The sequence below is a fragment of the Sapajus apella genome, unplaced genomic scaffold, assembly GCF_009761245.1.
Source record: "Sapajus apella isolate SASKATOON/1434 unplaced genomic scaffold, GSC_monkey_1.0 scaffold12, whole genome shotgun sequence".
Lineage (NCBI taxonomy): Eukaryota > Metazoa > Chordata > Mammalia > Primates > Cebidae > Sapajus > Sapajus apella.
The window spans coordinates 33,462,178-33,478,542 of NW_022436952.1; the positions used below are offsets into that span (position 1 = coordinate 33,462,178).

The following is a 16,365-nucleotide window of genomic DNA, read 5'->3' on the forward strand; positions in this document are numbered from 1 at the left end:
AGCTCAGTAAACAGGATCTTGGGCAACTGGATCCAGCCCTCCTCACCCTTCATTTTTAGCCACTCCCTGCCACGCAGCCTCACACACCCCCGAGTTCTGAAGACAGCAGCCTACATGCTTTCATGCAGTGATGTCACTGTTCCCATTTCCCCAGAGAAATATGTCAGGCACTATTCTAAGTCCTTTATATTTAATTTTCACAACAAGCCTATAAGTAGATGCTATTATTATCCCTGTTTATAGATGAGGCTCAGTGGTTAAGTAACTCAAAGAAGTTACACAAATAGTGTTCAGGGGAGCTGGGACTGGGCACCTGGGCATTCTGGCTTCAGAGCCCACCCTTTTAACCGTTGCTCACTATGCTGCTCCCTGTCCTTCTCTCCTTCCAACCAATTCTGCCTTCATCCTCACAGGCCCAGCTGAAAGATGTCTGCTGAGTGAATGAATGAATGGACCAATGAATGAATGAAGATATTGTTGAACTGCAACCTATCATTGGACTCTCACGTGTTGAATGGTGCTCATTAGCACACATGGAAATTGCAGTCTTCTACCTCGCAGTGTGGTACAGCAAAGCACAGGATTTGGGCCAGAGTTCCTTATCCCGATTCTGATCTGGGCAACCTGTGTGAACTCCTGCCTGCTAACCTCCAAGGTCTTCGTTTCTCAACTGTGACATGAGCTCAGCCATAGTGATGTTAAAATATCTCCTTCTCTCTTCTCCAGCTAATAGTTACTGCACACCAGCGCAGTGTTAAACGCTGCAGTATGAAATGCCGACCGTGGCAGAAAGACCCCTGCTCTCTGGGAGCTTCTAGGTGGGAAGGAGTGTGAACCACCGGGAAATTACACTAGTGTGAGGTGCCTGCTGTGAGGATTGGGCTGGGTTCACTTGGGGAGCTCCTACTTGGAGAGCCTGCAGGAAGTCAGGCACATAAAGTAGCAAAGAGTGCTCCGGGCAGAAGGGGCAGTAAATGCCAGTGTACGTGCAGGCAGCGAGCTGGACTGAGTAGCTGCAACTCTGCCCTCTGTGCTGGGCAGGACTCTGTGAGGCCAACTGAGACAGTTGCATGTCACCCTGAGCACGGTGGGCCATGCTCGTGTCAGAATCAGCAGCATCTTGAAAAGCTGGGTTCCTGTGACATCCTTTGGGGCACCCCTCGGTTTTCCTATTGCTACGAGGGGTTCTCCATGCCTCCTTCACAATGTTTCTGAGACGTAAATAGGAGAAGCCTTCTTAAAAAAAAAAAAAATCCTAAATGTCAGGGGAAAAAATAAGGGAAAAGGGTATGTGGGCAGAGTGTAGGGAGGTGCTGGAAAACATGAGAAAGGGCTTTGAATCCCGAGCTGCTTGGGTGCTCGGGCCTTTGCTGTGGATTTGAACTTGTGCTTGCAGGATGTAGGGGGTCTGCTGCAGACTGGAGGACCCGAGAGGACACTGTGCTCATGTGGGCAATGACGCAAGGCTTGGCGTGGGTGTCGAGCAGCACCAGATGAGAAGGGAAAGAGACCAGGAAGTGGCCCCAGTTGGGGAGAGGGCACTGCTTGGGTTCATGTGCTGACGCTGAGAGTGGGCCAGGATGGAGAGGAAAGAAGGACACAGTGTCACTGAAGCATCTACCATGTGTCTCACCCTGTGGTGAGCATTTCTGCACACTCTGCAGCTCACAGGACATTGTCTCCTCAAAGCACTTACCTTGACTTACCACAATTCCCAATACCAGGGCCCATGTCTGTCTTGGCCCCTGCAGTATCCCCAGTGTCTGGTACCTATTAGGTGCTCTGCAATGATTTTGAATGATTCAACTTTTTCTTTTCCTCTCCCCTCCCTTCTCTTAAATCTCACTTGGTCCTTTGGGTCACCTCAAATAAACATGTTTAAGGCTTGGGGAGTTCATCTTTTTTTTTTTTTTTTTTTAAGACTAGAGTCTTGCTCTGCCACCCAGGCTGGAGTGCAGTGGCACAACCTTGGCTCACTGCAGCCTCTGCCTCCTGGGTTAAAGCGATTCTCCTGCCTCAGCCTGGGGAGTTTATCTTAAAAACATCAGGAGAGTTGGCCAAGTCCAGTCAGCTGTGCAGCTTATGAGAAAGAGCAAAGACTCAGAGAGCATAAGTTACTTGCCCAGGGTCAAGTGGTGGAGCTGAGATCTGACCCAGCTGTGTCTGCCTATCCTGCTTTTCCTGCATAGCTTGCTTCCTCTCTAAGTGAGGGAACTCAGAACACTTGACCCCAGGGCTGGACAAAGCAAGACCAGTATTTCTGTGGTTGTATGATGCTGGGCAAATGACTCCTCCCTTGTCAGTTCCTGTGCCCTGATCTGCAAGGATCAGGCTGAACTGCAAGGCAAGCAGGCAGGGCCAAGCTCTAGGCTGCTCAGGACATCCAGGAGGAGGAAAGAGGGCTGGAGCACTCCTGGACACCCTTGGACATCACTGGATGTGGCCAGAGATCTCTTAGGAGGCAGCTGCATGGGCTGAACTCTATCTGATTTCTACCTATCCTCTGTAATTGGCACTTATTTCGTAAAAGATGACTAAGCAAACCTATCTCCGGGCAGTTCTGATTTTCAAATGTCTAACCAAGAAATGTGTTCATATGAATAACTGGTTCAGTGTTTATTCTGAGAGCATCTCTTATACATCAGTCCATCCTATGCCATCTGTCCCAGCTTGTTCAGTTACACAACTATTTAATTGAGTTATGACTTGGTCCTAGCCTTTATACTAGAGCCTGGAGAAGCCTGTGTCCTTGGCAGTCACATTGGAGTGGACGCGATACCGATTACGTTTCTGTGTGATAAGAGCCTCCAGCCAGCTCCTTCCGTGTGCTGAAGGAGCCTGGAGAGGAAAAGCATGACTAAGTCTTGCTGCTCTCTTTTTTGCCTGTGCTGGTCTAACTGCGGCCACAGTGAGGTGGGGGAGGGGAAGCCAGTGGGGGAGGAACAGCCTGTTTTCCTTCTTGACGGGGCTGGGCAGCAACCCCAGGAGGAGGGGAAGAGCAAAGAATTTCCGAGGTGGTCACATTTTCCCCTCTCTGCTTCCTACACCTAAAGGATCCGCAGTTACATTCAGCTGACTGACCACCCAGTTGTATCTTCTCTTTCTCCTGACATCCCATGGTAAAGGAATAAAAAAGAATTCATCTCTCATAGAAATACCATTCAACCCAGCACTCCCACTACTGGGTATATACCCAAAGGAATATAAACCATTCTTTTATAAAGATACAGACACACACATGTTCACTGCAGCACACTTCACAATAGCAAAGACACGGAATCAACCCAAATGCCCATCAATGATAGTCTGGATAAAGAAAATGCGGTACAGGTATGCCATGGAATACTATGTAACCATTATAAGGAATGAGATCTTGTCCTTTGCAGGAACATGGATGGAGCTGAAAGGCATCTCCCTCAGCAAATTAATGTTGGAACAGAAGACCAAACCCCACATGTTCTCACTTATAAGTGGGAGCAGAACAATGAGAACACATGAACATGTGGTGGGGAACAACACACAGTGGGGCATGTCGGGGGCACTGAGGGGCAGGGAGAGCACCGGGAGCAACAGCTAAGGGATTAAGGAGCTTAGTACCTAGATGATGGGTTGATCTGTGCAGTAAACCACCATGGCACACATTTACCTATGCAACAAACCCGCACATCCAGCACATGCATCCCGGAACTTAAAAGTTGAAGGAAAAAGATGGATACGTAGCGCACAGTGGGATGAATCACACATAGTATTTATCCATCCCTAAGGACAAAGAGAATAGGATATAGACAACAGTAGTCCGTGGTTTCAACCACTTTTAGGTGGCAGGAAGCAGTTGAAGGGAGAAATGGTACTTGGTTGGGCTGAGTGGAGGAAGTTAGCTATGGACTGTGCAAAAAGTGTGTTCCCAGAGGCACCTGCACATGAAGGTCAAAAGACCAGGCCTCAAGTCCCATCGTCCCTGAGGTCAACATGACCTTGGACAAGTCACTTTCCTCTCATTTTTCCATCACAATATGAAGTGATTATACTAGATATGTGATTCTCACCTTCTGGTGTCTGAGAAAATTACCTAGAATTTTTTTCTTTCCAACATGTACGAGTACATGTGTTTTAATTCTGATTCTGAAATGGAACTAAGATATTCTGATTTTTGCAAAACCTTAAGAGCCACTGTTTCAGATAGCCTGGAAGGGCCCTTTCAACTTGGACAGGCCAGATTCCCATGTAGGTGTTGGTTTGGGGGGCGGCCTGAAGGAAAGTGTTGCAGGAATATAAGACTTTTTATATGGCGTGAGGGTTCTCACAAGAGGCTGAGATCCTATCTGCTGGGTATGGCAGAAGTGCCTTTGTGGAGACAATGGCATTTGCAATGGGTAGGATCTTCACAGAGGGAGATAGAGAGGTGGGCTCTGCAAGGGGAGGTTACAGCAGAAGCAAAATCCTTAGAGACAGTATAGCAAGTGGCAGTTACTTGCAGTCAGGAATTGCAATTACCTGAATGTCTTGGCATCCTCTGAGGCATGACATGAAGAACCACAAATGTCCAGATGAGAAGCTCGGTGCTCCATCCAATTGATGGTGCAGAGTCACTGCATGTTTTTGTGCTAGAGAGTGTGTGATCAGAGTACATCAGTCTAGCCATGTGATACACATGGGCCTCATGATTTCAATGCCTAGAGTTGGCTCAGCTACTTTTCTTGAGCACCTACTATGTGCTCTTTATTACAAGCGCTACATACGTCTTCATGACCCAGACTCCTCTGGAGCTGTACAGCCACATCTCTCTGAAGCCACTCTCTCACTCCTGTCACTTTCTTTGCACCCTACACTTCAGCTTTTCCTGATGACTCGGAATGAAGTGTGCTCCCCTGATGCCTTGTCATCCTCACACAAGACCCCGCCTCTACTTAGCATTCCCTTCTCCACATCAGGGCACAGAAGGCGTTGCTTAAAGAACATCCTCCCTGCTGGGGTGGTGGTTTACACCTGTAATCCCAGCACTTTGGGAGGCCGAGGCAGAAGGATCGCTTGAACCTAGGAGTCCAAGACCAGCCTGGGCAACACAGTGAGACTCCATCTCTATGAAAATAAAAAATAATTATCTGGGTGAGGTAGTGCACACCCAGATACCTACTTGTGAGGCTAAGGCGGGAGAGTTGCTTGAGCCCAGGAGTCTGAAGCTGCAGTGAGTTTGCAACACTACACTCCAGCCTGGGCGACAGAGTGAAACTCTAGAGAAAAAAAAAAAGGCAAAATTCCCTGACTGAGGCGGGAGGGTCGCTTGAGTCCAGGAGTTTGAGGCTGCAGTATGTTTGTGCCACTGTGCTCCAGCCTGGGCCACTGAGCGAGACTCTAGAAAACAAACAACAAGGGAAAATTCCATGGCAGGACCTCAGATACTAGTAAGTAGCTCTGGGTGGTTTTTGCTTGTTTATTTGTGAGTTGAAGAGAAGTGGCCGAGGTCAGGCAGTGCATCTCGTTGGTAACTGCCTTCCCTGGGGCTACCCAAGGACCTCGAACAGAATAAGCTACTGAAAAGTGGTGAGGCTTGAAGAAAAATAGAAATAGCAACTATCTAGGCCACTTGACATAGAGAATCTTATTTAATTCTTATCGCACGCCCTTGAGACATGTATTGCTATTTGCATTTTGTGTGGATATGCATTTGGGTAAGTTTATGTAATCCCTCCCTCGTCTGCAGAACTGGGATTCAAATGCAGGTATATCTCTGTCCAGGTCCAGACTCTTCTGCCCTGTGACAGCAGCTGCATGCCTGGATGGAAGGACGCAGGGTTGGACAAGCCACACATGGGTCACTTCCTTTCACTTACTTTTCTTAGCTTCCCACTCAACCAGGGCAGTTCCCACGCACTTTTTCAAGATTCTTATCGGCTCCCACACTTGGGGAAATTCCCAATGTCACCTATCAATCCATCACCACCACAAATACCACCCAGGAGAGGCAGGGAAAGGAGTTTACCACATGGTCACTGGGTGTGAGCAACTGTTCCCTGTCCCTGTGGCTTCTCACTTGTGCCTCCCACCATGGCCTGGAAAACTCCACCTGGTCTCAAAATAAAAGCCCTCGGCATTGCAGAATGGCACAATGGTGATCTTGTAGCTTCACCAGACTCATCAAGGCTGCTCCAGGAAGGCCCGAGCCAGACCACTAGACATGCAGATCATCACCATGGCCCTGGTGTGCTTGCTGCTAGCTGGGATGTGGCCACAAGATGTGGACAGCAAGAGCAGTGAGTATGGCAGGCATCACTTTGTTTCTCTCTGGGGAGAGTAGAAGTGTGGTCAGCCACTCTGGGGTTGGAGCAGGTCTCACCAACTCTTATCTCCCTTCTTCCTATCTAAAGAGGAGGAATGGTGAACTTGGGTGGGCTGGGGGTGAGGGCCAGTGGGAGAACCATGAGTTGGGGCTAACACAGAGAAATGAACTTCCAGCTTCAGTACAAGGCAGCTCTGCTTCATTCAGGCCCAAGGGAGGGAACCTGTGAGGTTACCTAGGTAAAGCTGGGAGCCCCAAAGTCTAGGGCAGGGCCTGGATGTAGCTTCCACAGTGTGACAGACACTAAACAGACTCTGAATGCAGGACCAGGGCTCTATCAGTCAGCTGCACTTGGGGAAGTCACTTTAGCTCTCAAACTCTACTTTCTCTATCGGTGAAATGGAGGTGATGATGTCCACTCTCCAAGGCTGTTTGGAGAATACTAACCTAGTAACAGTCATGAAAGCGGTTGTGAACAGAAAAACTAGGAGGAAGAAGCTGGGATTGGAATGCAAGTCTCTTAGGGGATGAGGTGTAGGAGGAGAATGCACAAATGGACAGAGTGGGGGTTGGGGGCTCAGAAAGAGCAGAGGACCAGGGCAGGAGGGGATTTAATAGGCTGAGTAGGGAGCTAGCTAGTTCCTGGGAGCTCTTCCCTTGTCATCTCATCAGTTTGGACTCCTTGGACAATTCCTAATCTTCCCCAGGTCAGGTCTGCGAACTGTGGATCACAGTGTCCTGGGTCAGACTAGCCAGGCCCCCAGGGTGTAGGGCCCAGAGCCCTTGGACATGAATATTGGGGCAGAACCATGCACGTGTGGTGAAATACCAAAACTGGATGAGCTTTTAGAAACCAGGCTCCAAAAAATCTCATTTTACAGATGAGAAGTCTGGCGCTGGGGTGGCGGTACACTTTCATCAAGGATACTCAGTTGGTGTGCGGGGAGCTCAGATCTGAACCCCAATCTTCTGACTCTCACCTAGACCCAGAACGAGGTAGCCGATGACACAGAACCATGCCGGCACCCTGTAGATGTGGTCTCCAAGCCAGGGCTTGTCCTGGGGGGCGTTTTTTTGTTTGCTTGCTTTTTAAAATTTGTGCTACAGGTGGGAGGTTGAGAAATGGATGCAAACCACCATTTGTGTTTCGCTTCTAGTGCATGTGTCCCTCTCCAGCTGTTGCTTCTCATTTATGAAGAAAAAGACTTCCCTGGGGGTAATCCAGTGTTACAGAAACACCAGCTCCAGCTGCCGCCAGGATAGTTTCATGTAAGTGATCACCTGTTCAATCTCTCCCTAGAGAACAGAACTCCGCCAGCCTGGAATTAGAATAGTAGACACTAGATGGCAGTATTTCACCAGAATAAGGTTTCTAAACCCAGCGCCGCCAACACCTGGGTGCAAGTTGCGCTTGGTCGCTAGGGGGAGCGCTGAGCTCCCTAGCAGGTGTTGAGAGGGATGCATCTGTGCTCCTGCAGTGACTTGTGTTTCCTGAAACTCCAAGGTGCCAAGTATTATATCCCAGCATTATAGGCTCAGAGGAAGGAACTGTTTAACAAAAGGGACTATTGTGCAGTGGAAAGAGCAAGGGAACCAGGATTAATTCCTGCCTCTGGATTTGGAACCTATAGTCTTGGGTAACCTTGGACAGGTAACTCCTTTGTACCTAATTATCTGTGTATCCTTCTGTATTCCTTACCTGTGAAGGGGCATAAACATGATGCCGGCATCACAGGGTCTTTATAAACTTAACTGGGGTAGCTTTCACAAACCAGTCAGCATTTTAAGGCACTTTCATGTGTATTATCTCTGCCAATCCTCTTGGGGCACATATTTTTGTTATCATGAAAAGTGAAGTTCAGGAAGATAGAGATATTTGTCTAAGATCACCCAGATAGTAAAAGACAAAGTTGATATATAGATTGGACGATAGTCTGGTTTAGGAAATAAGAAGATCAAAAGAGGAACACACACACACACACACTCACACGAGTCCAATGCAACAAGTAAGGTCCCAGATGGACATAGAAACATTAACGCTGGAGCAGAGAGCTATTCTTGGATGGGAATTTTTCATCCCAGCTAATCATCAGAATGTTTTCAGGGTCTTCAGCCCCACCCTGATACAACAAATTGAAACCAGCAGAGGGGTCCAGGAAGCTCAATTCATAAGCTCCTGGTGTGTTGGCTCTTTCCCGGCGTGCAAGCAACAGATCTTGGGCAGCAACTTCATTTACAGAGGGGAGCTCAAGGCCCAGCAAGAGCACCCTAGGGCACCTGGCAGCAGGAAGAGATGGGGCTTGTGCGGTGCCCACACAGTGGTGGCGTGGGTGGCTCAGCCCTCTCTCTTTTTCTCTGTTCACAGATTCAAGCTGAAGGGAGGCAAGGAAGCCTGTGCCTTGAAGACTGACAAATGGGCTCAGAAGTACGTAGAAAAGCTGAGCTACTGCCCGCCAAAAAGAAAATGAGCAGATTTCTTTCCGTCATGGGCTCTGGAAATCACACGGCTTCACTTTTCCCTGAAGCCCCCAGCCCTGCATTGTTCCTTCTGCCCCACGTTTGCTGGGACATGGAGGATCAGCTTGGTCTTTATAAGCTATGTTGTCACAATTTATACATTTAAATTATAGAATCATCAACCCCCACCCCTCTGTGTCTCTTGGATTTCAGAGTGAAAACTTGATGGGCATTGGGAGGTGGTGGCCAGGGGCTGAAGGATGGGGAAGGAAGAGGGAGGCATGTTGCACCTGATGCCAGGGGAACTGAACTAAATTAGTGACTCTCTACCTCTCAGTAGCTGCCTTTGTCCTGGGGAGTAAGCTTTGACTGGTGTGGTGGTGCAGATTTTCTGCCTCCAAGTTTGGCTGTCAAGAGGTGTACAGTGGAAGAGAAAGCTGGGGTTCACAGCTGGGTCACATTTGGGTGCAGGACTCTCCTTCTTCCTGCCCTGCCCAGAGGGCTCGGGGGGTGATATTATAACTAAATCACAGCTGCCCTATCTGAAGGGGATCATGTGAGATTTTCTGCCTGTGAGGTGGCTGAGGGCTAAAGAGAGATGCAGCAAGTTGGGGTGGGGGGTGGCGGATCTGGTGATCGAACCCAGGGCTGCTGCCTCCCAGGACAACTCCTCCTGGCGTCCTAAATTGCCAACTGTACTGCCTGATGCAGTGTGGTACAAGATCCAGGGGACAGGCCCTGCTGTTGTCAGCAGTGCCGATCTCTCCTTGGGTGTCCAGCCATGGGTGGGCTCTGGGTCTGATCGAGATGCCCACCCAGCTTATCTGGAGGAGTGAGGCTGTCTTGGGAAGAGCAGGAGAACCCTTGGTGGAAGAGGAGGTTCTGGTGCTTTAAAAGGGACAGTCACAACCTCCAATTTGTACGAAGTATGATTCGAGGAGAATAGCCAGGGAAGGAAGTATTTCTAGGTTTTGGGGTTGGCATGCCTTTAAAGGTCACTTTTAGAGGGCGAAGGTCTCATGCTGTGTTTCCCTCTTTCCCCATTCAACATGTCACACATCTGGCCCAGTCTTCTTAATCTGCCTCCTCCCCTCTACCCCCATAACTGCCCTTCGTCTCCCACTATTTCCTCTTGCTTAGACAATTGCAGTAGGCTGTCTTCAGCCTTCCCTTCCCAACTCCATCTCATTCACAGCCACTGGCTACTCTTCCTGGCACCCATCCTTCTCTCTGGATGACTCAAAAACCTTCATACGTTCCTCTTGCCTTCAGAACGAATCTAAACCCCACATTCTGATATTCCAATTCCTCAAGAGCCTGTCCTCAACTTTCCTTTCTACATGTCTCCAACTTTTACACCGTGGAACTCTGAATCTGACCATTTTGGGGATATTCCCCCCAAGGCCCTCTCCCCACATTGCCATCTTGCACCTCCCCTGGAAGAATCTTTGCTATGACCACACTTCCTCATCCTCTAAGGTCTGTTCTGCCCAAGTCCCCTCTTCCCTGCTGATCCTGGGGCTCACTAGGACTCAGTCATCTAGTTTCCCCCTGGGAGTCAGGGGCACGCAAAGTCAGAATCACTTGCTGCTTGCACTGGGGAGGCATGGATTGGAGCAGGAGACTAGCGTGGGAGGAAGGGGTTTACTTTGGGTAGGCGTGTGGTTTTAAAGGAAGAAATGAACTGAATATGAGACTGAGGAGCTGCGAGCCAGGGGTGTCTATGTTGGGGACTGGAGCCCTTGTTCCAGAACAGCCTGGGCTGGTGAGGCAGGCCCTCCTTGAAACTCAGATGAGCCAGGCTAGCCCCATGGCCAGGGTCTCTACACTCGCCTTCCACTAGCATGCTCCACCATCCACCCACACCTCTGAGCGCCCTTGCTGATTGGAAGTTACCCCTGAAGAAAACATCACTGTGTAAGAGACTTTAAATAAAGTGTATTTTCTGCAAAATGTCAGCAGGCCTATTATTGCATTCGTCTTTCCACAATAACATATTTAGCAACACCTGACATTCACGAAGAGTTCTCCTCCCTGCCTTGCAGCAACCCTTCATGTCCGTGACTCCCACGGGCACACTCTCAACCCCTGCCAGCAGAAGACAAACCCACGGCCAGTGGCTCACAGTGGAAGGCACGGCAGCCCACAGACAGGAACCAACTTGCTCAAGGCCTTGCTTTAAAAAAGATCACCCATACTCAAACTCCAAACCAGCAACAATTCAAATAACAGTCAACATTACTTAACACAGAGTACATTTTGCATCACAAAACAGAACGCATTCTATTTGCAAAGGATGGTAGAAATACTCCAAAGTATAGATGAGGAGGCCAGAGGAGAATGGAAAAGTCACTTTGCATACTCTGGCTTGATTTCAGTGTGGGCAGCAGAGTTCAAGTCTTCGGGGTGTGAGCTTTCTGGCCCAGGCATTTCATATAATTCTGAACTCATTTCTCCTTTGGGTCGGCACAGATCTCCTTGCCCAGTTTGGTTCTGAAGTTGTGGAGGAAGGAAAGCTGGCACTGTTAGGATGGAACTCTTTGAGGGTTTACCCAGGAGATGACACACTGAGCTGTAAACCTGCCTGGCCCACCTGCTACAGGTGAAGGGACATCCTTCTGGGACAGGAAGTAGGAGGTGTGTGGACAGGAGCGTTCTCTGGAGGCAGCTGCTGCTCTTGCTGGCCCTGGGAAACTGATCCTGGCAACTGCTAAAGGCTGTGGGCTGGTGCCCATCCAGTGAGCAGGGCATGGGAAGTTATAGACCCTCTTTCGGCCTGTTGAGCAGTCAAAATAGGAGGATTTGCATCATATGTTCTGGTTAGATCTCATCCTGAGTCAGATACCAAATCAGTCTGATGTCTGTCTCCTGGGGCAGAGGGTGGAGAGGAGCCAGGTGAGCAGGAGTTTTCTACCCACATGACAGCCTTCTGGGGACACTGCCTGTTGGTGATCTGATAGTTCTTCAGCCTCTGCAAGGAGATCTTCTTACTGCTAAATGTGAAGCAGCAGATGGATGGGACATTGAGTTCACTTAGAAATAAAGTTACAAAGGAAAAGCCTTTGAGGATGTGTTAGGCTTTTCTCAGCTGGAATGCAGCAAGGTGAATCTGTATGGGCTGCAAAGCAAAGAGGAAGAAGTAGATCTTACTCACCCCCAGGCCCAGCACTCGCACCCTAAACCCTGAGGTGAGGTGAGACCTGTGACATGTGCCTCAGGGTCTCAAACTCTCAGCTGCATGGTGGGGACGTGTCACTGCCATCTAGGGGAGGCCATGGGCAAGGCCAGTGGGAAAGGTCCTGTGTGTGGTCCCAGATCTGCAGAGTTTGGGATGATCAGATGAGGTCAAAGAAAAGGCCCTAAATTTGGAGTCAGAAGCTTAGGTTTCATTCTTGCTCTGGGATAACCTGGAGGTGTCTGGGTAGGGTCTCTTCTGTCCCCAACCTGCGCTTCAGCTTTCTGTCTTTAAAATTAGATGTTAAAGTAAACCTCTGAGGAACCTTACCGCTCTGGTGGGCTTAGAAGTAGGACAACGGCTGGGTGCGGTGGCTCACGCCTGTAATGCCAGCACTTTGGGAGGCCAAAGCAGTCAGATCACTTGAGGTCAGGAGTTTAAGACCAGCCTGGCCCACCAGGCTGGTGAAACCCTGTCTCTACAAAAATACAAAACTTAGCTGGGTGTGGTGGCAGGTGCCCGTATTCCCAGCTACTCAGAAGGCTGAGGCAAGAGAATTGCTTAAACCCCTGGGAGGTAAAGGTTTCAGCAAGCTGAGATCACACCCCTGCACTCCAACCTGGGCCACAGAGTAAGACTTTGTCTTAAAAAAAGTGGGGGTGCCTGGGCTTAGGGCTTTCTAGAAGAGAGAAACAGAGAAAAAGGAAGGGAGAGATGAAGGGAAGAGGGGCCTTAACTGGCTGAGCAAGCCCCTGGGGGCTGAAGGCTGCTGTTATGAGCAGCAGGCACAGAAGTGCTCCAGAGACTTTCATGTTGGAGGGCAAGAGTTGGAGATTTCACAATGTTTCTTGGTCTCTCTGCTCCTCTGGCTGTTCTGCCTGCCTTTTACAGGGAGTGAAGACGGTTGGAGCTCTCAGAGGACCTTGGCCTGAGCAGGGTAATGACCAAGTTATGATGAAGGGGGGTCCTGAATATGCTGAACTGGAGGTGCAGACCAAAGACTTTTCTAGGAAATTCAAGAGGAAAGCTGAGGTTGAAGCAGCACAGCATGGCTTCCTTCTGGCTGTCCAGGCCACAAGCAGCCAGAGAGGAATGTGCCCCAACCACTCACCATGGGAAGCCATCCAAGCAGCTGTTCTCTGCTTACTTTCTCCAACAGGAAAAAGAAAAACAATGAAAATTAATTCCTGTGGGACATGCAGGGCTGTTACATAGGTAAATATGTGCCATGGTGGTTTGATGAACCTATCAACCCATCACCTAGATATTAAGCTCCACCTACACTAAAAAAAACTAAAGGAAAAGGAAAAGGGTACATATAACCAGTTGCAGAGCCTACATACACCAAAAAGAAAATAATAAGAACCTTATGCCAAAAATTTAATTTAGAGGAAATGGATGACTTTCCCAAAAATCTAACTTACCAGGGTCCACAAAGAAATAAAAAATAGAAAGTCATTCTAAAGCTATTAAAGAATTGGAATCAGTAATTGAAAATCTTCCCACAAAACATTCTCTGGGCTCAATGGGCTTGAACAACAAATTCCTCCAAGCATTCAGGGAACTGATCATTTCAATCTTGTGCAATCTGTTCAAGAGAATATCAGAAGACTGTACACCACTCAATTTATTTTGTGTCCTACCTTTGATACAAAAATGTGTCAAGACCCACAGGAGAAAAGGATATTACAAGCTGTCCCTTCAGACACACATTCCATTATTTTCCATTCTATTCTCTGCCCTGGGAACCCAATCTTGGTGGGTTATATCAGTGAGGTTGCTGGCCGTCTAGCTTCTGGTTGAGTTTAGTCACAACGGAGCCCCTGAGGACAACAGAATTGGGTGAAGTTGAGTTTCTTCTTCCTCTGTTGCCTCCCTGTGTTCCTCAACATGGATACATCCCTCAACAAATGGTTTTAACTTCTTTCAAGGTAGTCTTACCAAGACTCTCCTATCCAGGTTTGGTGAGGTAACCCCTGCTCTTTCTTTTTAGATTTAGGAGTACATTCTTTTTTAAAAATTTTATTTTAAGTTCCAGGATATATGTGCAGGACGTGCAGGTCTGTTACACAGGTAAACATGTGCCATGGTGGTTTGCTGCACCTATGAACTCATCACCTAGGTATTAAGCTCCACCTACATTAGCTATTTATCTTGATGCTCTCCCTTCCCCTCACCACCTGACAGGCCTCAGTGGAATAGCCAAGACAATCCTAAACAAAAAGAACACAACTGGAGGCATCACACTACCTGACTTCAAACTATGCTATAAGACTACAGTAACCAAAACAGCATGGTATTAGTATAAAAAGACACATAGACCAATGGAACAGAATAGAGATCTCAGAAATAAGGCCACATATCTATAACCATCTGATCTTTGATAAACCTGACAAAAATAAGCAATGGGGAAAGGATTCCCTGTTTAATAAACTGTTCTGGGAAAACTGGTTAGCTATATGCAGAACATTGAAACTGGACCCCTTCCTTACACCTCATATAAAAATGAACTCAAGATGGATTAAAGACTTAAATGTAAAATCCAAAACTATAAAAACCCGAGAAGAAATTCTAGGCAATATCATTCAGGACATAGGCACAGGCAAAGATTTCTTGATGAAAACGTCAAAAGCAATTGCAACAAAAGCCAAAATTGACCAGTGGGATCTAATTAATGAGCCTCTGCACAGCAAAATAAACTATCATCAGAGTGAACAGACATCCTACAGAATGAGACAAAATTTTTGTAGTGTAACCATGTTCTTAACAGCCTCAGAGTAACAAACACCCCCGTGGTCTCTCTTCACCAACTTACATCTTTGTAAATAGCTTCTTTATTAAACCTTTCTCCAAGTCTTCCATTTAAAGTGTTATCTATTTCTTGTTGGGACACTTACTTATTGACATAGAATTGGACCCATAAAATAGACCTTACAAATAGGATTCTGGGATTGGGTTGCTCATATATTTTGGGTGCATCATGGAAAGTAACACAGTAATAGAATCTGTCCACATCATGATCGCTTTAATTACCACCAGCAGCAGACTGCTTTCACAAGCCCTCCAAGTGATCCTGATATACACAAAAGTTTGAGAACTATGGGATTATAGCATACCCCACTGACATCACTGATCTATAAAGAATAGCCACCATGGAGCTCTCAAGCATGCTGCCCTCCTCCCACATCTCATCAAAGCATTTCTTAATACCTCGATTAAAGGGCGTATGCCCCCTGGGGATCCCTGGGAGTGCAGTCAGGGATGGCTCAGCAGCTTGCATATAGATAGAATAGATCCATTCCAACAGATCCACTTCCTGAGTCTCTGGACTCCTTCCTAGCATTCCAGGGAATTTCTGGCATTTCAACTTCATTAACTGAAGGCTTATTTTTTAATTTTTAATTTTTGTGAGTACATAGTAGGAGTCCATATTTATGGGTTACATGAGATATTTTGTTGTAGGTATGCAATGTGTAATAACTACATCAGGGTAAATGGGATATCCATTGCCTCAAGGATTTATTGTCAGGTAGTTTATTTGAAGGTTTTCTTATTGTTTTCTTGTTTATAGCTCTAGGAACTTAGAGCTATAAATTAACCTCTTAGCACTGCTTTTGCTGTAACCCGTATGTTTTAGTATACTGTGTATCCATCATCATTCGCTTCAAGAAATTTTTCATTTTCCTTCTAAATCTCTTCATTGACCAACTGGTTGTTCAGGAGCATATTGTTTACATTCCTGTGTTTGTATAGTTCCCCAAATCACTCTTGTTATTAACTTCTGGTTTTATCCCATTGTGTTCAAATATACTTAATACTATTTCAATTTTTAAAATGTTTTGAAACTTGTTTTATGTCCTAACATCTAATGTATCCTTCAGAGTGATCTATGGGCTGAGGAGAAGAATGTGTATTCTGCAGCTGTTGGATTAAATGTTTTGTAAATATCTATTAGATTCATTTGGTCCATAGTGCAGATTAAGTCTGACGTTACTTTGTTGATTTTCTGTCTGAACGATCTGTTTCAATGGCTGAAAGTGGGTGTTAAACTCTCCAGCTGTTATCCTACCGGAGTCCGTCTCTCTCTTTAGCTCCAACAATATTTGCTTTATACATACGGGCACTTCAATGTTGGCTGCCTATATATTTTTAATTGTTATATCCTCTTGGTAAATTGATGCTTTTATCACTATATAATAACTCCCTTCGTCTCTTTTTTATGGCTTTTGTCTATTTTGTCTGGTATTAGTAGAGCTACTCTTGCTCTTTTTTGGTTTCCATTAGCTTGGAGTATCTTTTCACATCCCTCTTGTTTTCAGTCTTTAGGTGCCTTTATAGGTGAAGTGTGTTTCCTGCAGGCTAGGCAACAGATCGTTTGGCCTTGCTCTTCCATCCATTTAGCCACACTCTCCCTCTTTTGATTAGAGAGTTTAGTCTATTTACATTTAATGTTACT

At 47.0% G+C, this 16,365-nt stretch overlaps 2 protein-coding genes across 2 annotated transcripts; one reads left to right on the forward strand and one right to left on the reverse strand.

The window, feature by feature from the left end:
- Nucleotides 1–6,050: 6,050 nt before the first annotated feature.
- Nucleotides 6,051–8,922, forward strand: CCL1 (C-C motif chemokine ligand 1). Its single transcript, XM_032279370.1, has 3 exons — nt 6,051–6,251; nt 7,435–7,546; nt 8,643–8,922. Exons 1-3 carry the CDS (start codon nt 6,176–6,178, stop codon nt 8,743–8,745), a joined length of 291 nt encoding a protein of 96 aa, XP_032135261.1. The 5' UTR covers nt 6,051–6,175; the 3' UTR covers nt 8,746–8,922.
- Nucleotides 8,923–10,652: 1,730 nt separating this feature from the next.
- CCL13 (C-C motif chemokine ligand 13) lies at nt 10,653–13,102 on the reverse strand. Its single transcript, XM_032279383.1, is given in 3 exon segments — nt 10,653–11,235; nt 11,655–11,808; nt 12,573–13,102. Coding segments are annotated over 3 exon segments (411 nt in total). The 5' UTR covers nt 12,722–13,102; the 3' UTR covers nt 10,653–11,127.
- Nucleotides 13,103–16,365: the final 3,263 nt, after the last annotated feature.